General features: G+C 40.2%; 1 protein-coding gene across 1 annotated transcript; it reads left to right on the top strand.

The window, feature by feature from the left end:
- The first annotated feature begins 538 nt into the window (after positions 1 to 538).
- LOC310743411 (sodium-coupled monocarboxylate transporter 1-like) lies at positions 539 to 23,588 on the top strand. The gene is made up of 15 exons (XM_083573641.1): positions 539 to 1,655; positions 3,508 to 3,573; positions 6,278 to 6,329; positions 7,625 to 7,692; positions 8,548 to 8,702; positions 10,439 to 10,579; positions 12,468 to 12,597; positions 13,340 to 13,428; positions 14,000 to 14,112; positions 15,934 to 16,001; positions 16,923 to 17,009; positions 17,818 to 18,002; positions 18,599 to 18,702; positions 19,857 to 19,942; positions 22,466 to 23,588. The coding sequence occupies exons 1-15, from the start codon at positions 1,305 to 1,307 to the stop codon at positions 22,595 to 22,597; spliced, it is 1,827 nt and encodes a 608-aa protein (XP_083429767.1). The 5' UTR covers positions 539 to 1,304; the 3' UTR covers positions 22,598 to 23,588.
- Positions 23,589 to 24,661: the final 1,073 nt, after the last annotated feature.

The following is a 24,661-nucleotide window of genomic DNA, read 5'->3' as shown; positions in this document are numbered from 1 at the left end:
ACCTGTGATTCTCAGATGAAGGGTGGTACAGAAATTTAATAAATAATAATAAGTTCCCTGTGGCATCTTAGCTACGACTTCTTCCAGTGCATAAAGCGGGAAGTGGAGGTGTTGGGATATATTAGCTGCTTTGCATAAAAGTATGAGTAAGCATGCACTAAAAGCAGATATGCCACCCATGTGTCAATCAGGTGAGACAAGCAAGTTTCATTCACAAGGGCTCATCACGGTCCCGGCTAGGCTGGCACACCCAGTCTTTGTGTCGTTGGGACTCAGTATCTCATGCCTTCCGATTGTGCAACTATTTCAAGAGTGGACCTTCAGCCTCTGCTGGAATTAAGCCCTTGATTATGGGAACTGAGGCGTTGTGATTTGAATAACGAAGGGAGGCTCCCCTCTGAATTCAGGACAATTACTTCCTTTAAGGCGAATCCACCAGGGTCACCACTCTTCCACGGGGCGGAGCTCTCCCTCCTCCAGTTGCGGGAGGCGGGGCTGCTTTCAGCTCTCGCCACTTTTGCTGCTCTGTCGCCTACCTGGGTCTTGTCTCGTGCGCTCTCCCTCTCGCGCTGCCTCTGGCCGAATCGCTGGTGGTGCTGAAACGAGGAATCCCCTCGCCTGTGGCTCCGTCTCGAGGCAGAGAGAGACGGGAGCTGTACCTCGCCGCTGAACTCCCGCGCAAGGCAGGCGACGACACCGGAGACGAGGCAAGCTTTCCCGCGGCGCTGGGCGAGGAAAGAGAGACGAGCATTCCGTTCACCGGCTGCGCTGAGAGGAGAAGCAGCAGCAGCAGCAGCGCTGGACGGCGCCTCTCGCTCCAAGAGACTCCTCTGAGAGGAGCGGAGGCGCGTGAGGGAAGAAGAAGAAGGGAATTACTAGAAAGGGGAGGGAGAGCGGAAAGGAAGGTGCGGGGTAGGAATAAAAGAAGGGAAGAGGGTGATGAAAAAGAGGAGCGGATAAGAAAAGCCGGAGGTCTTCGTGGGCAACCGGGAGGCTTGCGGGTGCGGAGAAGCAGCAGAAGCGCTTCCCGCGCCAAAAGGACACGTGCCGAGAGCGAGCGAGCGCGCGAATTGCGGGGGCGCCTGGGGAAGAGGAAGCGCGCGCGAGGAGCCCGCCTGCCCATCATCTCTCGCGCTGAGGGAGAGAGAGAGAGAGTTGCGCCGAAGAGTTGCGCCAGGCAGCAGACGGCCGCCTCCGTCCCAGCGAGCTTCGCCGAAGAGAAGCGCCGTCCTTCCTGAAGGCGCCAGCCCTTCTTCTCCGTGGGCGCTTCCCTCCTGTTTGTCAGCGCCGGCATTCCGGGCGCCATGAGCGGCTGCCAAGCCGTCGGGGGCTTCGGCACGTGGGACTACGTGGTCTTCGGAGCCATGCTGCTCATCTCGGCGGCCATCGGCGTGTACTACGCCTTCGCGGGCGGCGGGCAGAAGAGCTCGCAGGAGTTCCTGATGGGGGGCCGCAGCATGTCGGCCTTGCCGGTGGCGCTGTCGCTGACGGCCAGCTTCATGTCGGCCGTGACGGTGCTGGGCACCCCGTCGGAGGTGTACCGCTTCGGGGCCAGGTTCAGCGTCTTCGCCATCACCTACGCGCTGGTGGTCATCCTGAGCGCCGAGGTCTTCGTGCCCGTCTTCTACCGCCTGGGCATCACCAGCACCTACGAGGTAGGAGGAGGGGACTCCCGCGAACTTTCTCTGGCGCAGCTGCTGAACCTCCCGAGGTTGCTTTCAGGGTTAATAGAGTTCCTTCGCAGTCAGGACCTCCGATTCCGCTCTTCGGATCATCCATTATATTTTAATATCTTATTTACAACCTGCACGCACAAACAAATCAAGGCAGCATGCAACAAATGCATATAAAATCAGCAAAGGGCATCCATGAAAACACACTTAAAACATCAATAAATGTTATCTGGTTAAAAATAGTAAATTTACATTTCGTTTCCGCATTGTAATACACACACACACACACACACACACACACACACTTACACTTACACAATGGGGACAGGGCACAACAAATGCATAAAAACTTTCCGTCTTGTAGCCCCACTTTTCAGCCCTCCATTTGGAAAACATTAGCTTTAAAGAGTCTTCTGAAATCTTCATGTAGAAAGCAGCCAAAGGAAAAATCAATGAAAATCCCAAAACAATATTTGTAGATCTGTTTGCCCAGCTCTTGTGGTAAACTAGTTAAATCCAAGTGCCTGGTTTATGAATTAGGCTGCACATGTAGGTACATGTTCGTGCAAACATTTGCCAACGTACAAATCTTATTGCCGTCAACTAAAGACAACCATCCCATGCCCTGCCACCACCACCACTCCCAAACCTCTCTCAGTCAGGTAATGGGAGTTAGGAGCAAACCCACTGTAAAACAGTGCACCTTTCTCTGAGACCATTTCCAATTTTAAGTGATGATTTCTTAGCCCCATAGCAGCTTGATCATTTTTGCTATAGGGCTTATTTTTGTACCCTACGCTATATGAAGCCATTTGGAGAAGTCATTATGAGATTTGGAGTGAATTGTCATCAGTATGCTGATGGTACACAATTCTGTTTCTCTGTAACATCTGAGTCAGGAGAAGGTGTGCAGATTCTGGATCAGTGCCGGGATGCAGTGGTGGGCTGGGTGAGAGACAATAAGCTGAAGTTGAATCCATCGTGGTCTCCTTGGGCCACGTCTCCTTGTCTGGGAATTGGAGAGGTGAAAGATTGCACCCTTAAGGAGCAGTTTTGTAGTCTGGGGAAACAACAAGCAGCGTTAGTGCCTTCCATCAGCTTTGAGTGGCTCAGCAGCTACAACCATACAAGGATACATCAAGGAGTACCACCAAGCCACACACTTGCTCCTTAAGAGATAGAGAGTGGAACCTCATCCAGAACAGGTAACTTAAGTTATCTTCTAGACATGAGAACCACCCACTCAAGGAGCCTCTGTTGAGCACAGTTTATTTGCCTTCATCTAGTCTACTACTGCATTCAAATGCCGAATCAGAGCTTTCACAGCCTCTCCCAACTGAGCAGGTGTGGGGAACTTTTATCCCTCCAGCTGGTGCTGAACTATAACTCCCATCATCCCTGGCCATTAGTCATACCATCTGTCAAAAATCATCCCTGCTCATGCTTAGGTTTTTTTTTTTTTTTTGTAAAAAGAGAATGATTTAAATAGGACTTTCATACCTGAGATTATTTGCCAACCAGCTTTTACTGATGTCTTTCACATTTTTAATTTGGTTTTACTGTGTATTTTAGGCTGTATGCTGCCTTGTGATATTTTATATGAAAATGTAGTCTATAAATATTTAAATAAATACATACAAAATAAATATATAGTTGCAGTAGCAGGCAAAAGAAAATAAGGAAAATTGACTACGATCTGAGCAATCAAATAATAAATGGAAAATCAACCCCTTTCTCCTCCAGATTAATATAATCTTCTTCAATGTGAAATGAACTGTTCCTTCACAACTACATAAAAATTGTTCATTACCGTTTTATGTATTTACTTTTACAGTATTTAGAACTTCGATTTAATAAATACCTCCGCCTGTGTGGGACAATTCTCTTCATTATACTTACGGTAAGAACATTGATTTAGAAACCTCAGATATTAAGAAATGTATAAATCAAACTAATTGGGTGGTATTCAATTAAGTTTTACTTGGAGGAGTAGACCCACTGAAATCACTGTTACTACTACTGCTTCTTAAATTTATTATCTGCCCTTCACCAGTGAGTGCCAGGGCATGTTACTACTACAACAACAACAACAACGTAAAATTCATAAATTAAAAACAAACAAAACAAATTACGGGCATAGGAATAGGATGGGTCCTGAAAACAGACATCTCAAGTATCAAAGGCGAGGCTAAAAAGATAGAAAGAGATGCATCTTCAGTATTCAATGAAAACCGAATAGTGAACATTACAAACATACCTCTGTGGGGAAGAAGTTCCACAACTTAACCTAGTTATATTCATTAATTTCAGTAGGTTTACTCTGAGTAAAACTTGTTTGAATGCCATCCATTGTTATTTAGCCTAGCGTATATGAAGCATGTTTTATCTAGTAGCTGTAATATAAGCTTGACATTAGAAGCTTTAGTTGTGAGATTGTGAACAAGCTTCAGTATAGTTATTTATATTAACTACAATGAGGCAGGAACATACTGGGGTAATCCTTGCCCCACTGAAATCACTGAGAGTGTTGTAACTCATTACAAGACATAAATATTTAAGGAACTGTCAAAGGAACTCTGAACTGAACATGCGCCCCAGTGGCACAATGGGTCAGTGCATCTGGCTGTTAACCAGAAGGTTGGTGGTTCAAGCCCACCCAGGGTCAGGGGCATAGGGTGCCATCTCTGAGGGGGGTGACAAAAAGGCACACCGCGGGTGCTCACCTCACTGCCCCGGAGGATCGCGCCGCTGCAGCCGCATGCAGAGGATTGCCCCGCCCCCCCCACACGGAGGATTGCCCCCCCCCCGGGTGCACGGCATGGCCGCCGTTCCGGGTGCCCATGCAGCCAGGTCCGCCACTGCCCAGGGGTAGCTGTGGGCAGGATTCCTGCATTGCAGGAGGTTGGACTAGATGACCCTCAGGGTCCCTTTCAACTCTACAATTCTATGCTACAGTGTAAAATATTCTTATTTCATTTATACAGTTGCAGTGGTGTAGCGTGGGTTGTCAGCACCCGGGGCAAGGCAAGTAATTTGCGCCCCCTAACCCGTGGATTTGCGCCCCCTAACCCGTGGATTTGCCCTAACCCCAGATGTTGCGCCCGGTGCGGCCCCCTGCACCCCCCACGCTACGCCACTGTACAGTCGTACCTTGGTTTTCAAACAGCCTAGTTCTCAAACATTTTGGCTCCCGAATGATCGAAACTTGGAAGTGACTGTTCCAGTTTTCGAACATTCTTTTGGAAGCCGAATGTCCAGTGGGGTTTCCACAGCTTCTGAATGGAATCAGAAGCCACACTTTGGTTTTTGAATGTTCTGGAAGTCGAACGGACTTCCGGAACGGATTCCATTCGACTTCCAAGGTACTACTGTATATCATGCACAAGGTGCCTCTGTCTGCAGACCTGGCACTTCTGCAAATGTCACATAATATTTGTTCTGCACCTGTAAGGAATTGATAATTTGTGATGGCAGCACCTATTCTTTGAAACTCCTTGCCCATTGATATTAGGCAGGTACTTTTGTTGTACAGTGGAACCTTGGTTCTTGAATGCCTTGGTACTCAAACATTTCGGCTCCCAAACACCGAAAACCCAGAAGTGAGTGATCTGGTTTTTGAACATTTTTCGGAAATCGGATGTCCGATGCAGCTGTCGGCTATTGTTTCCAGGGCACCTGCCACCAATCAGAAGGTTTTCAAACGTTTTGGAAGTCGAAGGGACTTCCAGAACAGATTGCGTTCGAGAAGTAAGGTACTACTGTACTCTGTTCAGCACTTGCTAAAAACGTTTTTGTTTAAGTTAGTCTACTCAGACATGTAAATTTTAATTTGTAATATTATTATAATAAATTTTAATATACTGCATTGTATTATGTATTATATTTTAAAACTGCTGGTTTTATTCCAATATTAAAAGGTTTTGGTTAACTTGTTTTTAGCACCTGACTTTTTTTTGGTAATTTTAATGTATATTTTATGTAAATTGTCCAGAGGTTTTGATGATTAAGTGGTATAGGAATGCTATTAAATAAGCAAACATGGAATAGCATTGGTGATAGAACAGAAGCCTGTGGGACATTCACAGCATGAATGCCATGGGGCTGAATGGGTATCTGCTGTCTGATAGTGATCCTGTAGAGAGGAGTGGAAGTACTATGGAACCCCTCTGTTACAGCACCTGCAACCCTCAGTCTCCTAGTCATCCAGTTTCCCAAACTTCTAAGTTTGTTAACCCCCTGAAGAGTTTATTTAGCTGTCATCAACCTAACCCAAATTCTTATTAATGTAATTGAATCAAAGTAAAAAAATAACAATATCTAATTAACATTTACTAATCACCCATCACTGTTACTAGAATAATAGAATGTAAACTTCAGCAAAGTAAAACAAGCCTAGCTCTGAAGCTTAAAAGTTCCAAAGTCTTTTAAAGACTTCTTGAAGCTTTTATCGCTTTGCATCTTTAGAGAAAGGAAAGTGAAGTATCTGAGAGTGTTAAAAATTGTTTAAAAAGTGAAACTGCTCCTGTATTTAAACGTTTTGTTTTTAGCAATAAAATGGGATGATCTTTAAAATGTTTTGTTTGTGTCTGTATCCTCTGTTCCAGATACTATACACTGGAATTGTCATTTATGCCCCAGCCTTGGCTTTAAATCAAGGTAAGATGAATAAATGAATTTGTGGTAACAGAGCTTATTCTTTAATATCTGTTATCAATTATTGTATAAAGCAAGACCTATTATGAAGCCTTTGTATATTTCTGCTGACTTCAGCAAAGGTTTGTCCATCTAAAATCCCAGCATCAGAACAGCAGCTATGCTTTGAGAAGTAACTTCTGGCTAACTTCTGCTTTCATTACCATACAACATAATGTTGTAAATATTCTAGGCTTAATGGACCCTAAATATTGTGGAATAATGGTTTCATGTGGGTTTTAAAGGGGGAAATGCATAAACTATGTGGTATAGTTATTTCTTGAAAAATATACATGGATGGGTAATTCAAATTTTAATATTTCTTGATTTATTCACTGCATTTCTAGACTAGATCCATCAAGAAGGGCAGTAGTCGTATTCAAACAATAAAATCAATAAAATAATAATAATAATTAAACCAATAAATATAAGCCAAACAGTTAAAACTATATCTATGAAACTATCAAGTATATCTTTGCAGCAAGGGTTCACAACTCAAATCACCAAGGCAGTCATTTTTGTATGTTCAATTTCTTGACTTTTATTCATTACATGTATAACCTGTCTTTCTTCCATGATGAAACTCAAGGACAACCACACAGTATTCTCAGAAAGTCTCCCATCCAGTCAATCACCAGTCTATGACCTTCTTAGTTTCAGAAAGATTTATATATCATGCATCTTTAGACCAGCCTTCCCTAGCTTGGTGCTTTCCAAATGTTTCGGACGGCAACTTCTATGGCAGCATGGCAGCTTTGGGACATGCCTTGGGACCATGGTTCTGGCCCCTACACAGGGAGTCTTGGTAGGCTACAAATCAGGACGATTATCAAACATCTGGCAAGCCATAAAGTGCACCCTTACAGGTCAAATTAGAATTGCCTTGGTGGAGCAGAGCAAAGTCCATCCACCCTATAATTTTGTTTCCAGCAAAAGCAAGCCAACTACCTCTGGCAGCTAATGAGCTGAGCATGATATTGGTGTCATTTAATTGTTGTTTATTGAGAGGATCAGATATCGTTGCCTCTGTGTTCAGGTTCTATTTAGTTAACATAGTCAATAGCATCTGTTGTGCAGAGTTGTTTTATGGGCATAATTCCAAACAAGCCTGTATGGAAGAATCGATCAAAGGCCAAATTGTAATTAATTACCACTAAGAATTATTTCCAGTGCTCTTTGTATCTACTGTTCAAACACCAAAATAAGCATCTATCATAAAAACCCCCTCATTCTTTTACACTTTATATTTTCTTTTCTAGTTACAGGATTTGACCTGTGGGGTGCAGTGGTTGCAACAGGAGTAGTCTGTACCTTCTATTGCACACTGGTATGTTTAAAATTCATTTTATTATTGCATATATATATTTTAAAAATTGAATGCAAATTTTCATAAAATTATTTGCACCCCATCAAATTATTTTATATAACACTGCGAAGGTCTTGCACTGGTGCCTGGAAGCCAGGATGGGCTGAACCCTGACAAGACAGAGGTGCTATGAGTGGACAGTTCTCATATCTGAGTATTAGGTGGACAACCTTTTTCTGGAGGGGTTGCTCTCCTCCTGAAGGAAGAGGTTTGTAGTCTGGCAGCACTCCTGGTTTCCAACCTGCCACTGGACTCTCAGGTGGCTTCAGTGGGCAGGAGTGCTTATGCCCAGTTTAAGCTAGTTCACTCAGTAGTCCATTCTGTAGTGACTCCCCATCCAGACTACTGCAATGTGCTCTACAAGGGGCTGGCCTTGGAGACAGTTTCAAAGCCACACCAAATGCAGAAGGATTGGTGAGTGGTGGAGCCCTATGGGATCATGTGTCATGGGTCCTGAAAGTGCTGCACTGGCTGCTCATGAGCTGTTAGGACCAATTTAAAGTTTTAGTACCAGACCCAAAGTCTTGAATGGCTGGAAAACAAGTACCTAAAAGAGTGCCACCCAAGGCCTTAAAAGTGATAGGGGAGGCTCTGTTGGTAGTGCTGTCTCTGGGTGCCCCAAAGCTGGTGATGCTGTGTTGCCTCCACAGCAGTGGAATGGCTTGGTTAGAGAAGTGCATTGAAGTTGTTAGGTCCTTCAGAACATTAATTCTCTGGGGGTGGGGTGGGGGTTCCCTTCCCTTCTCTTCTGATACATTTTATTGACAAAGAAGTAATCTAGGTTGTATATTAATCTATCTGTTTTTCTCCACATAGGGTGGTCTAAAAGCAGTAGTTTGGACGGATGTTTTTCAAGTTGGAATCATGGTAGCAGGTTTTACATCTGTGATTATACGTGCTGTGGTTGTTCAACATGGCATTGAACCAATTCTAAATGATTCCTACCATGGAGGAAGATTAAATTTCTGGGAGTAAGTTTTTTATTTGTTTCAGCTACAGTATTACAGCAGAATTTTGCAACTAAACCTTAAATATATTATTTAACTTATGCATCATTGTAATCAGTATCATTTATTCTAGGTATATGCTTAGGGTAAGGTTATTAGTTATCTTATAAAGCGTTCATGAATAAAAGAACAGAGTTTTCTGTGCAACATAAACAATATAGATAGTTATTCACTTTGCAGAAAGGGATCATTTCTGCATTTCTAAGAAGTTTTAAGGTTTGTTTGAGAACTGCTATAATTTTGTATTACCCTTAACAATGAATGTGCTTGTACCAAAACCTTAGATTGAAAAAATTGTTTTAAAAATCTACATTGAGTCAGGGAAAATCTTGAATAGGCCACACTGGATGCAGTGTGGCGGGCTAGCATTATCACTATCTAACCAACACTACTAACTAAGCCTGTAAATTTCTGGTGATGAGCAGGGAACTGTAGCTGATAAAGCAGCAGCCTTGACATTTCATCCAAACACAGATGGAAGAGAGACTTATTTGAATGACTGAGCATAGGGTTGACTTCATTTCTGAGCTCACTCTGTGGTAGCAGAGCAATCCTCCTTCTGCACCACCACCATTGCATCAGTGTAGTGTCAGTTGACTTACTTCTTCCAAGTAATTTGAGGTCTAGAATAGGTGACTTCTCAGTGACTCATTGCGACACATACTTTATATACATTATCTTGTATCCTCCACATCTTTGACTCCATGTTGATTCCAGAGCAGTTTTCACTTCAGCTGCAGCAGCTGCAGCTGCAGCAGCTGTGCTTTAAACCCTTGCCCATCCTGGCTACATCTAGCTGGCCACAGGCCTGGCAAGGTGCCTACTGATTGCTCCACAAGTACCTCCTGAGTTCCTCCCAGGTAGTCGTCCCCCCAAGCTTGTGAGAGTGGCTGAGGTAGGGAGTGGCAGGAAAAAGTGACAGTCAGAGGAAGCACTACAGCCATGTGACATTTCTCCTTCCAGCACCAGGTTGCTGAAAGATGGGGTAGGGAGTGTGCTGGTCCAGGACGGGTCATTGCTCCTGTGACTTCCTTTGCCAAGGAAGCCCAAGGTGGCACTTAGGGGAAGCCATCTCACTTAAACATCTCCCAAGCAAACTCATCAGGTATGGGTATGATCTTGCCTGGATCAGCATTCCCTGTCACCTTCAATGACCTAGTGCTGAAAGGAGAATCACTGGACTGTATGAATGCATAGATTGAAAAAGGGATGCCCTGCCACCAGTCTAGGGTTGCCATATTTCAAAAAGTGAAAGTCCGAACACAAAAGTTGTTGAGCTTTTTAAATTTTTGCCAAAAGTTGTTTGAGCTTTTTTACAAAATCTAAAAAAAAAAGACATTTCCCAGTTATTAAGAAAAATCAGCAAAAATGACATTGCCAACATCGGTTGCCATACGTCTGGATTTTCCTAAATGTTTTCCTGATTTCTGCCCAGACACTGCTTCTGACGTATGACAACCCTACACCAGTCCAAAGCCACCATGATACAACTAATGCTCTTATTCATAAGGAACTATTGCATCTTGAATTATGTATTTCAAATAATGTGTGTGTGTTTTATTTTGTGATTAGTTGAGTTTAATATTTAACCATTGTTATTTTTTCAGTTTGTTTGAGAACTTGTGTATAAATTGAATGTGAACATGGAAAGAGTCTAAAGACCATTTTTTCACAGTTCTGTTTCCCTCCCTTTAATTTAGTTTTAACCCTGATCCTTTGCAAAGGCATACATTCTGGACAATTATTGTAGGTGGGACTTTCACCTGGCTTGGAATATATGGAATCAACCAGTCTCAAGTTCAGCGATACATTGCCTGCAAAACCCTATTTCAAGCAAAGCTGTAAGTTCGTTATTTTGACCGACTGGCATAATCTGTTCTTTGCAAAACATTTCAATTTTAAATTGCATTCTTGATATTATGGGTTTAAAAAATCTAATCATAAAAGATATAAATGACCTGTTTTCTGTTTTGTGAACCTTGTCAAAAGCAAATACACATTAACAATTAGATTAGGGTAAATTATAGCAGTTTGTAGCTTTGTGTCTTTTTAAAAATTGTAAATGGTATAGATACTTGTGCATTTACAAATACAGCTTACTCTTGTGCAGAGCCATGCAGTAATGAATCTTGGTTTATTATATGGACAACTCCATCCTAATTATTACATCAAAGGTTACTTCGATGTAACAACAATAATAATTAGGACCAATTACCAACTGATTTCCTTAGGGCTGTATCCTATGGTATTTCTAATGGTAAGGCTTCCATCTATCTGCTGAACAGCTGTTTTCAGCAATTTCCACCTGCCCCACAGCTCCTGTAATCTGTTTTGGAAGGTACCTCTAGATCATATTTGGGGAGGGGTGTGAAGGCCAAGGGAGTTGGAATTGCCAAAAATTGATTTCCTGTTTTCTGCTGACAAAAGCATTACCATTGGAAATATAATTACCGGTATATAAAGGTGTAAATACTTTACTAAAGTTCTAAATACACACATTTACTTTAATTTTTTGAAAGGAATTTTGTAACAAGTACCAGATTTGCAACATGTTTCTGTACAAATTTAAGATAGAACTACATTTCTTTTATAATGTTGATTATACTAATATGTGAAAAAATGGGTGTATAGACACCAAAAAAGAACGATGCTTTTGCCTTTCAATATTGCCTTGCTATTGAAGAATGTTACAAGAAGCTAATTGCAATAAGACCAGGCCAAGTCAATTTCACCTTTTAATTTGTTTAGGTAGGATCAGGGTCAGTCAATGCTGGATCATGACTAGTGCCATGGTAACAGTAAGGGAAAAGTTGCTTTTGTTGCTTCACAGAAATGACATTCTTCACATACTTGCTTAGAATAACACTTCTAGAGAAAAGCTGTCAGGACTTCCCGTATCTTAAAATACCATAAGCAAAGCCTGCCAACTGTACTCAGACCAGAACGCTAGCAGTTTATACTAGAGTTTGATTAAAAACAGTTGCTGCTTGCTGGAAACTACAGGCAGGGATGCAATGCCACTGAAAGATGTTCAGTCTCTATAGAAAGTGCTCCTGGTTGATCTTAGAAATAGAAATGAACAAAGAACAATAATAAGTCGTTCAGTGTATTGGACCCAAGCTGTCTAGCTATTGTAGTTACTGTGAAAATGTGTAGGCTTGAAAATGTGTAGGCAGTATGTGGTGTCTGCTCAGCAATCAGAGCAAGGCATGAATAGGAGTTTTCAGAGGCAAGGTACAGTAAATAGAGGCTTTGGTTTAAATGAATGAATGAATGGAAGGCACTTACATTCCCAATCCCCACCCATTTCCTTTTGCGCCCTGTCCCAGGGGTCTCTTGATCTTCATGAGTAGCTACTGGGGGGCAGGCGCACTGGGAGTTGGTATGGGAAAGAAGAGACAGGAGAGCCCTGTTCTTGGTAACAAAGCCAATATCTCTATGAACATGCAGTGATATCAGAGCAGCAATGGCAAGTGGGAGCTCCTCCAAGTGACATGTGACAGCTTGTTTTAGCGACATGTACACAAACACACACATGATTGAATGTTTTTCATTGCCTTTTTAGCTAAATAAACCAGTAAGTACATTGTAACCTAACTAAGGTTCTATTTTCTTTGGCTGCCAAAGAGGAAGCGAGTTCAGGTACAGTGCAGCACACAATTACACAATACTATAACTGTGATTTACCAGGTACTTCCCAAGATTAAAAATGTTGTTATTTCCTCATAGATCTCTTTATATAAACCTCTTGGGACTATGGGCAATTCTTGCATGTGCAGTGTTGTCTGGATTAGCAATGTACTCCATTTATAAGGATTGTGACCCTTGGACAGCAAAATGTGTTTCAGCACCAGACCAGGTTTCGTATTTAACTTTCTAATACATATAGAATATTGTCATACATATAGACTTTAGAAGAGCAAAATAAAGTACTGTATTAGCATTGTAGTTTTTGGTTTGGCACTGAGATGTGATGTTGACTACATGGGCTTACTAGGTGAAGTCACAAGACCACTCATTGGAAAGAAGGGCAGGGCCAGCCAAATACATTTTGCTGCCGAGGCAAAGAGAAAAAAATATTTGCTCCTGTTCCCCCTACTCCAAGTAAATCTTACTACAACAATAGCAATGGGATAGTATCCTTCAGCACACCTGAAAGGAGCAGGTTGGTTTTGTTATTTGGCACACATAGTTCCGATTTCTGACAGAAAGGAATGGCCAAGAGGCTCAGGAGAAATAGGTAGCTGCTGCTGCTGCTTCTCCCTACCATTTGCTGCCTTAGGCAGTTGCCTCACTCTGGCTAATGGTAGGGCCAGCCCTGAAGAAAGAATGGCATTACATATTTGGAGCCAGTGTCCTCAAAAGATCTTGCATAATTCAATAGATGAATGAATGCTATTCTAGGTTCCAATTGCAATTTTGTACCTAACTTCTTGTGCTGGGAAAAAAGATTTAAATTGTATATGTATTTAAGCTTAGAGAAATGATAAAGAATGAAGATAGTGAAAGTTACAAAAATGAGGGGAAGACAACAAAACTGAAATGATTCTATAACAAAATTGAAATGATTTTATAATTTATATGTATATTGCTTTTTTCAGCTCATGCCATATTTGGTATTGGATATTCTACGTGATTTTCCAGGTGTGCCAGGACTTTTTGTGGCTAGTGCCTATAGTGGAACATTAAGGTAAATTAATCCTGAATCCATTGGAGTAAGGGGGAAATGTTCTTAATGAATTCAGATGACTACAGTAACCTTTATAAATTTAATCAGTGGATTAATCAATATAGGCTTCAATCTTCTACCCACTTCCCTGAGAATAAGGGAATGCTCTGGGAGAGATATATCGGCTGCAATCCTGTATACTCACATTTGGAAGTAAGCCCCACCTAACATAGCTGGATTTTCTCTAAGTAAATAAATACATATAAATATAGGCAGTGCTTTTTTCTGGGAGTGCTCAAGGGTACACAGTACCGTCACCTTCCCCAAATGTTAACAGTATGGCACTTACTTACTGAAATGGTGATTAATGGCACCTTTTTTTCTTTTTCTTTCTAAAAGCACTTAATATTGGGTTAATTCCACTGAAACTTATGATACCACTCAGAAACAAAGGTTTGTAGTTATAGCCTCTCCTGATATCACTTGTAGATCACATTCACTGCTTCATTATTCTGCTAATTATTAATGTGCTAGTGAAACACTATTCTGAGCAGGTACAAAATTTAAATGTACTATATTTAATCTTCCTTAGTACAGTGTCCTCTAGCATCAATGCTTTAGCTGCTGTGACTGTAGAAGACCTCATTAAACCTTACCTCACATCACCCACTGAAAAGAAATTATCTTGGATTTCTATGGGGATGAGTAAGTCTTTATCTTTTCAAGCTTCAGGAGCCAAGTCTTTATTTTCTTCTCAGATATTATGGCATTTATAGTTTCCATGAATGTTGATAAAGTTAACATTATATTACTCTAACATGTTTTTATAGGTAACTTTTAAATATAATTAAAGGAATTTATTTAAATGAACTATTAGAATAATCAAGGTTGTTGTATTATCGACTGTCTTATAGAATTATCTTGCTTCTTGCTATTAAGCAGGTACACAAGCCTATTCATATCAACTATTAAATACAGTACAGTCGGCTGTACAATCAGAAAATTAAGCAAGCAGGGTTGGTTTGCAAGCAGATATTCAATGCTGAAATTTAGTGTCAGGGTAATTTACAGTACAACACTATCCATATTTACTCAGAACAGTGGCAGACTTTGGGCTTTCAAATTTCAGCGGTGCCTTGTGCAACGCCAAAATTTGGTGCACCCCCACCTTCTGTTCTCATTGTTGCAACACCCCCTATGGCACCCTCTTGACTCAGCACCCTCCTCTGCTCAGACGTAAGTGCCATTTTGCTCAATGGTGCATCTGTCAGTGCCATCTTAGGGGCCGTAGGCACTGGCAGAGGAAGAGGAGTGTGGGGGGAGTGCCCCGCCCCCAGGATGCGCACCAGCCCCGCCCCCCGCATGCACTCCGCCCCCAGTGCCAGAGCATGAAGCTCTGCCACTGGCCGTAGGAAGTGGTGTATGTGCTGCTGTCAGCAAAGATGAGGTCTGTTGATAGGACAACACCTATGTCACCCAAAGGTCAGCATGAATTACCTGTTGCCAGCATTGTATCAGTGGTGGTGTGGCATGACGTCCCAGGGGCATGGCAGGTTGGAGTGGCTATAGATCTGCAGGATGCAGAACCCTTTGTTACCCTGACACATTCAGAAAACGGTCCCCAAACTTCATTATTCATAGGGCTGCCATTGTTAGATTTTTGGGGTACAGGACTGTCCTCTTGCATTCTGTAAAGCTCTGTGGGCATTGATGGTGCTCTAGTAATACCAAATAACTAATATACTATTATTATTATTACTACTGCTGCTGCTGCTGCTACTAAAAACTGCAGCAACAGTACCAACAGGAGATTGCAATGGGCATGAAGTATAATATGGTATGATATGTAAAGGCAGCATTAGTACACCAGGATTATATCTAACGTTCCTGAAGTTTTGGAAAGTTGTTGCTTGTTTCCAGTGGGCACGGTAGCTCATATAGATGAATGTGTGGCTAGCACAAACTACTAGTTTGCCTCACTGCAGGATTAGTGCATGGCTGTTGCTCCCTGACTGCAAATTATAGCTGTGCAGATGGTGGATAGTGAATCATGAAAATATAAAGCATTTATAAATCATTTGAGGACAGTGAACTCATCTACAGACAGCAATCTCCTTAGAGGATTAGATGAGGAATGTAAATGATTCATGTTGTGAACTTAACTACTAATACTCTAATTTACTTTGTAAGGACTAGTATTTCAACACTTAATTTCCAGTGGTGTCGCTTTGTAGGCTTTGAAATGTTTTTATGTGATTTTTTCCCAAAGCAAACAAGAACATGATCTTTTGTGGAATGTGATTATTCCTAGATATAATCCTAGCTGTTTTGTTATCAATCGTTGATTTGTTATCAAAAGTCAGTGAAACAAAACCCACAGGGCAAAACCTGCAGCGAGCGTTCTATAAATCTTGTGCAACACTTCTATAGTTTTTAATGGGTGCAAACTAAATTCACGGTTCATGGATTGTAGGTGCAGAATTCCATAGGTGCCATTTGACATTTCTGTATGTATCACTCATCTAGGTCTATTATATGGTGGAGTGTGTATTGCGATGGCTGCCTTGGCATCTCTTCTAGGAGGTTTGTTACAGGTAGGTGATTAATAATTCCTCAGTTCACATTAATTGACTGGAAGAACAGGACAAACCAATGGATTAAGTTTTATTCTTTATACTCCAAACTGCTTACTTTGGCAAAAGCCTTAAATTAGATCAAGTAATATAAGAAAATGGAGGACTGCAGCTAACTTGTTTTAAGATTGCAAACTTATATTCAGTCTAGAGCACGCTACTTTTCATTTCATACTGATGGGCCAATGTATCTAAATCCATGAATGCTATAAAAAGCGGATACTGAAATCAGTGGGACATTACAATAAAAGTCCAAACTATAACAGTAGTAGATTGGCTTTTAAAAGCCCCTTTTGAATCTCCTATTATATTCAAATGGATTTAGAAAAATTAGTCCATAGTTACTACGATTAAGCTAACTTATTACAAAAGAATGCACATAACCAGCTGAACAGATTTGTATAAAAATGGGTATTTTTGCAATGTTTTGGAACAGTAAGTTTAATGATAATGTTCAAGCTTATGTTACTTTCAATCTACTGTAACACTCTTGAGTATGTTTTCGTCTTCAGTTTATTTCATTCATTCATTCATTTTTTTAAAAAAGGTAAACAAAAACTTTCAGGAGGGCTTGATAGAAAGAGGCAAAGGGGCACTTGGCAAGAACCCTTTCCCTACGTGTCATTTCCCTGCTCTAAATCACACGTCTCTTAAATGGCTTTTGGCACCAATGGTGGCTAAGGAAAGTTAAGCATCACTTGTCACTTCCGATTCTCTGTTTAATGCTTAACCTGTTACTATCACCTGCGTACATCAGCAGTAGTATTTATTCAGGATGTCTAGAAAGTGATTACAAGGAAGCTAAACATTGGTTTTCATTTTCTTAATGTTCAGCAGCACTGTTTTTGAGGACTGATATTTCTAGTTTTACTCTTTCCTCAGGCAGCTCTCAGTATATTTGGCATGGTTGGTGGACCTCTCCTGGGACTGTTTTCTTTGGGCATCCTTTGTCCTTTTGCCAATCCTGTGGTAAGTGTTCTCCCTGTATTTTATTTATGACAGAAGAGCAGCCTGTTTGTATGTATGCTTCTATAGATGAATATATGTATTTATTTTCTATGCAACCTTTTTGATCCCAAAAGGTCCCTATGGTGAAATGCAAAATGAATTTAAATTGTAAACACACACACATGAGCAAGCAATCAAGCAAGCCAGAACAAAGGGAACACATAAGCTTGACAAATGTCAGGCTAACAATATCAGCATTTAGCCTGAAAAACCTGTATCACTTATGAAGGATTGCCTTGGCCCAGTATACCTGAAGGAGCGTCTCCACCCCCATCGTTCTGCCCGGATGCTGAGGTCCAGCACCGAGGGCCTTCTGGCGGTTCCCTCGCTGTGAGAAGCAAAGCTACAGGGAACCAGGCAGAGGGCCTTCTCAGTAGTGGCGGCCGCCCTGTGGAACGCCCTCCCATCAGATGTCAAAGGGATAAACAACTATCTGACATTTAGAAGACATCTGAGGGCAGCCCTGTTCAGGGAAGTTTTTAATGTGTGACATTTTAATGTATTTTTAATCTTTGTTGGAAGCCGCCCAGAGTGGTTGAGGAGACCCAGCCAGATGGGTGGGTACAAATAATAAATTATTATTATTATTATTTGTCTTAGGTGTCCACAGCCCTAAATGTGTGACTAACAGAATGTGTAGTTTAACCATAAGTGGATTTCTTTCCTGTGTTTTGAAATACAAGCATGGGGGATAATGCGGGTTGCTTTTATTTCCCTCATCTTTCCCTTTTCTTTAAAGTTTAATAAGATTGATCTTTCTGTTTTATAGGGTGCATTTGTAGGTCTCATGGGAGGATTCACAGCTTCCCTTTGGGTTGGAATTGGAGCTCAGATATACCCTCCACTTCCCAGTACTGCCATGCCATTAAATCTTTCAACGGTAGGCTGCAACATAAGCACCCTAGGCACAGAAAACTACTGGAATGGCTCCTTAGAAACTCAAGCTAATGAGAGGTAAATAGTAGATCTCTCAAATGTTATTTGTTGCTGACAAATGTTACTGTTCTTTGCCCAATAGCGTCTGATCAAAATGCAATCACATTAGAAGTTTTTTTCTGTTTGCATGGTTGGGAGGCAAATAAGGACTTTGTTTTGCAAATCACACACACAGAAAATGCTGAGCTTTTGTTTTCATATGTTACTACTGCATTTATCTCATATATGTATGGTAAACCTTAAGAGCGCTTATCATCATCAATAATGAAAAAAAGATAATTAAAAACAGTTAAAAACGCAAATACAACAAATACATTTAAAACAAGACTAAAACCCTAACAAGTGGACACGCATAGCAAAGACCCATTTATCCAGCTGGATAAAGCCTGTTGGATAAAAAATGTATTCAATTGCTAGGTTTTGACTGAAGTCTTTCTCTGGATATTCAGTTTTGATTATTGGATATTGTTGATGTTTAATTTGTATTATTTATCCCTGTTTGAAAACCTCTTAACAACAATATTTAAATTAAATAAGGAATATGTATTAGTTTCCATTTTCAGATTTACATTGTAGAAAAATAACAATATACCTATCTGTTTCCCCCCCTGCAGACCTGCCATTGCAGATTATTGGTATTCCTTATCTTATCTGTACTTTAGCACAATTGGAACCCTGGTCACAGTTGCTGTGGGAATAGTTGTCAGCCTTTCGACAGGTATGTTAATTGGTTGTGATTTTATTGAAGTAAAGATTATTTTCTAAAAGAAACTGAACTCTCACATCTCTATATAAACAGCTCCTTCAGTTAGCTAAAAAGAAGGCATTCTACCAAGTGGACTGACAAAGGTAGAATGCCTCATCGCTCTTTTGTCCACTTGCTAAGTTTCCATCGTGGCACAGAAGGATATTTCATTTCTCTGCAGGTAGCATAGCAACCAAGCAGGCTGGCAGATGACAGACTTTTCTGATTCAGCTAGGGATGGAAGAAGGCCTCATTTTTCCATTTGCTGTGTATTTGTCACATGCAACACTGTTTCTGTTGCTCTGCAGTTCATCTTTCACCCAAAACTCCATTATTTCTTTCATTGATACGGTGAAATTGGGTAAATTATGTAATTTACATAATTACTTAAGTTACATTGTCATTTCATTATTCCACTCCATTAATTTCAGTGCAAAGGAAAAGCAATGCAAATAGAGGAAAAACATGTAATTACAAGTCTTTTGTGGACTAAAAGAAACAACAGCAGCAAATAGTGATAAGTTTTGATGGATTTATTTATTTTCTGCGTAAGCGAACATTGGCAATTTCCACTCCTGTTTGTTTTCATCAGAATTCTCTGACAATCCTTGTTTCAGCTAGCCATTACTCTTGATTTGGTTCTTGCCTAATCTGTTATGTTGCTGTTTTTTGTTACCTGTTAGTGTTTATAACTTTTAAAGTTACTGTTTTATTCATGTAAATCACATTGGATGCCCCTATTTTAAACAGAAAGCCAAGGTGTGTGTGTATATATATATATATATATATATATATATATATATATATATATATATATTTCAAGAATAAATTAATTTTATTTATAATTTATTAATTTTATTTCTATCCTAGCTTTCCTCCAAGGAGCTCAAGGCAGCATATATGGTTCTCCCCCACATAAACATTATTTGTAATAATCTCAGTGCTTTGGATGGGCCTCTTTATCCTGGCTGAGATTTTCAGGACCACTCTATTTTTGTGATTCTACCTTTTGTAAATTATTTTTAATGTTGCATTTTAAATTGCTGTAACCTGCACTGGGAGCTTAGGGTGAAGTATGGGTAATAAATTAAAGTAATAATAATAACTACTAATTGGATGTTTTTCAGGAGGATTACGGCAGACTGTGGATCGGAAATTCATGCTCACCAAAGAGGACTTTTTGTCTAATTTCTCGTTTTTGAAACCTAAACAAGTAAGTTTAGTTTTCATTCTTCATTTCATTCTTCTTGGGCAGTAAAAGATCCATGTTTATTAGGATCTACATTTTATCCTAGTAATTGGGGAGGGATATTTGGAGATTTTCTTGAGGGTGTATCATTGTTCCCAGATGGTAGCCGTCATGAATGAATGAACTTCACTAAAAGCATGTGGTGGGAAGGGGAACGGAATGAACAGAATGAAGTAACCATGGCTGGTTACCTAACTTGAACCCAGAACCAGGAGGACTTAACATTGCAACATTTTACTAAAGTTCCCACTGACAGTCTTATATAGATCAGGATCAGCAAATATACTGTGCCATGAATGTTCATAAGCAGGTGTTTTCTGTATCAGATACATGATGTAATTTGGATATTTCAACATTATATGTATTAATTTTCATGTGATATCTTTATTTACATGCAGAGTAATGCAAAGGTGGGAGAGAGGGATAACCAAAGGCAAACAAACTACCATTTCCTGTGCCCAGCTGCACTCCCTGTGACTGAGTAGAAAGTGTGCATATTTAGAAATAGAGGGAGCTGTCTTATGCCAAGTCTGAGGCTGGTTCATCTAGCTCAGAATTGTTTCTCAGCCATATCTGAAGGCAACAAAGATTCAACTTGGGACATTCTGCATGCTAAGCATGTGCACTACCATTATCAAGGCCAGACCACCCATGGGGCAAGCAGAAAATCCACAAGCAGAATCCACTTGGGCAGTTGATTCCAGATGTTGATCTTTCTTCCCCCCTTGTTCTTGATGTAGATCTTCCCTCATTTCTTCTCCCCTCATGGGTAGAAGACTGCCATTTTGGGGTCTGCCTCAGGTGTCAGGGGAGCCCTGACTTGAAGCTGCATTTCCCCCTCCTATTGCTTCTATTCATTAATGGGAAGGAAATAACTGCCTCAGTTTGTCCCCCACTGTCAAGGGAATGGAAGGGCATTGGACCTTGCAGATCCACAGTGTCCTGGCATGACTTTTTGTGCTGGCTGCAGACTTTTTCCACAGCCATATGGAGGGGTCCTGAAAAATCAGATCCAAGATAATATTTTCCTGCCATCGGAGGGGGAGACTTGATGCCCTCCCAGGAAATATTCTTTGTGAAACCTGGGAAGACCTTGAAGTGTGGAGTTCATGTCTTACTGTGTTTATATTTGTAGAAATATTCCTGTGTTAGCTGTAATCATGTAGTGAGCAAGTTGTCAGCAGCACAGTGAACCAAACAGTACTGCTAACATCTGGAGAAGCAGGAGAAGGCCATTTTTGCTTTGTCATGTGTCCATGAAGTGAACACCTGTACACAGTATATCATTAGACAGTAGCAATGCAGAAAATAGTTATGTGGCCCATTACAAAACCATATAAGGAAGAAATGCAAAGAATGAGCTTATATAGGGTCATAGTTTTCCTGTGTAGATGAAAATAAATCAAAACAAAAAACCACCAAATGCATATGTCATATAGAAGATTATGTAAGGAGTTTATTGCCATGATTACACAGAATTTGGAAGAGATATCAAACCACATGCAAGAAATTTATACCTTATCTAGTGAGTTTGTCAGAAGTTTAGTTGGCAAAAAAATTGAAGATTCTTCAAATAAATTTATTTACTGTAATCATAAACAGGTGTTGCATGGGGCTCCAGTGTTTTTCCATCAAAGACACTGATCAGGCTCAAACCATTGTTAGTTTTAACAATGGTGCAGGCAACATGAGATGCTCCTAGACCAATCCATGAGTCTAAATACAGTATGTATATTATTAAAGAAACAGCTGTGGCAGTGTGGTACAGAAATATCTTTCTTATGAGAATATTCTTGCTCTAGTGTAAAATGGTATATCAGAATTACATAAGGAACCAAAGCTGCTAAAGAATTATCTGTAACATAACCCCTTGGGAAGATAGAACCTGTCAAACAAGTTTTGCTAACAGTAGTTTTGTGCAATGCTTTTTGTTGCAAATAAATCTACTAGGCTTCCTTGTCTAATCCACCAGCAGAATTAAAACAGAGAAATAGCTCTCTCTAGCGGTCATATATCTTAAAGCTCATGCAAAGATTCTATTGTTATGTCATCTTTTCTCACAACTGTTGGCCTGAACAATAGAAGTAATTTCTTTTTATGCCAGGTGAAAATAGTGTCCGGGTGGAATTTAGGAAAATAGGTTGTTTGCCTAAAAAAAGTTCAGCTTTTGTGTCCTGAATTTAACTTCTAGAAATAGGGCAACCCTATTTTATGTTATTTGTACCAGTGTTTCTAAAGCAATGGGAAGGGAAGGGCGGCTTTACAGCAACTTTCATCCATAATGGGTGAAAACAAAGATCCTTCTATTTTCCCAAGATTTAAAACGTATTGTTATTTTAACGTAGTGTAATTTATTATATTTTATTTTGGTTGCTGCATGTTATTATGTTTTTGTAAAACTCCCTGGAAGCATAGGAAGGACATAAATCATTATATATTTATAACAAAAGCTTTACTCCTCAAAGTAAAATACTATTTTTTCCCCAGGATGAGAAAATCAAAGTTTTAAACTGGAAACCATTCCCTGTGGCAGATGAAGGAACTGACAATCCAGCTTTCAATCATATTGAAATGGATTTCACAGATAGTAAAGAAAAAGTCAACGGTGCTCATATATGAAAATCATCTTGGACTCTTCGTTGAAGTTGGCAGCTACTTGACATTTATGCTTATGAATGGAGAATAAAATTTAACTAATGACCCCCCCCACACACAATAGTCATTACTACTGTGAGACATTTTATTTGCCCACCCTATCCAGGACTTTGGACAAATCCTATCTGAACTTCACACCATCTTGAAGGAAGTAATATATTGGACAATATGTAACTGAAAAAAGTGGAAGTACTGAGAAGCAAATTTTGGAAATTAAAATGTAACTCAATATGCAATGAGAACTGACTTGTGGATATGCCTGACCTTTTCACTTACCTACTTCAGGCTGCAGTCTTGTGCACACTTACTTGGGAGTAAGCTTTAATAACTGAGTGTTATGGTAGCATCTTCCACAATATGCTACACTCCAGATTTTGTTGTCTTTTGTATGCTCTTCCCTCGTTTTCTCTTTTGCATCCTATTCCATTCACTCTGCTGTCTTGGTAAACTACTTCTTCCCTCTTTGCCTTGTACATTCAACCTTTCTGCCATAATCCACACAATTTGATATTCTCCAGATGTCCCCACTGCACAGGTGAAAACTGTCCCAATTCCTCTTATCAGTGCTGCCATTACATATTTTGCTGTTACAACATTCAGTGCTTCTAAAAAGAAGTCTAATTCTACTTCTTCATCTTAAGAAAATAAGCCTTATTCATTAAAATCCCTTTTTATAACCTTCATTCCGTTTGTCCTCCTCCTCATTGCCTGACCTCACAATAAGATCTACTGTTCCCAGATCTTATTTATATTTATATATTCCTTGTCTTCAACATTAATAATTGTATTTTATATTTTACTCTGTGTAATTTTGGCTACACTTTATGTCAAATATGATGTGCTTCTCATTCAAAGTGAATATTTGAGCTTCATTTGAAACTCTCTGGGATGCTTAATATTTTGCCCTTCAGTTGTGGTTAGATTTTGCAAAATTTAATAAAAGACCTTCATTGTCTTTGTTTACATGGACTTTTTCCTCAGCCACATGCTCCTCTACAACACAAATAGATTGCTCAGGTTTATGAAGGGAGCAATCCCTTTCCCCCTACTTGCTTTTAATAGGCACTGCCCTAAGAAAAAAACTTTTCCTAGTTTTACTTTTTGAAAATCTTTTTTTTTTATGGTCAGTGCTATTTCCCCTTTCTTATTTTTCTCTTTCTCAAGGTTTCTAACTGACTGATCATTCTTGGAAAAAGCTCACATTTGCCGTGTTTCTTGGCCTTTGTTTTTGCTAGGAGTTGCTCGTACTACTTGCAGCGCCCTTTCTAGCTTTTGTCTTCCCTTGATTATTTCTTTCGACTCTATAGTTCAAAATGTCTTATTTGGGGATGCTATTAGAGAAAGCTTCTGACTCTAATATTTTTTGAAGCAGCTATTTTAGTTTCTGTAGCTTTCTTAAAATTTTCCACTGCAACCTAACTTACTTTGAAATACCCGTTGTTTGCTGCTTTAATTTTAACCCCCATTTTGATACTGTAGCTTTTGCTGTTCGTTTTTCATCTGCTCTGAAGTGTTCTACTTGACCTATTTCTAACAATTCACTTTCTAGTAAAGCTTCTACAGTGTTTAAAGAACCTTCTTCCTGTATTGTTAGCCCTCCGTTTCCCCTCTTTTCCTTATCAAAGGTTGCTGACCCATGGCTTTTCACCACTGGCAGCCATTTTGCCTGCAGCCTCCTTCCCTGTCTCTCTCTAGGAAGTTTATGTTTACCTGTTTGAATTGTGCGGTCCCTTTTACTCTCTCCAGAAGCTTGATCATTTCCGCTTACTTTATCACTCTAGCTAGTGACCCACTTTCTTAAGCTTCCCCCTTTCTCTTAATCCCGCCCCCGTCCAATTTGGGGGCCTTGTCTGTTTTGTTTTTTGTTTTTTTAAAATATATACTAAAGTTTCCCATAAATATCCGGGTTGCAGTAATTCCATCTCCATTCAAGTTCTGGTGGGTTTGTTTGTTGTTATTGATGAGCAGGGAGCTCCAAACAAGTGCCACCTTTCCCATAGTGTTAGGCTTAGATTTTGAGTTTGATTT

Source organism: Podarcis filfolensis, assembly GCF_964270895.1.
Source record: "Podarcis filfolensis genome assembly, chromosome: 10".
Lineage (NCBI taxonomy): Eukaryota > Metazoa > Chordata > Lepidosauria > Squamata > Lacertidae > Podarcis > Podarcis filfolensis.
The sequence above is the reverse complement of the archived record's forward strand: the minus strand, read 5'-3'. Positions and strand labels throughout refer to the sequence as shown.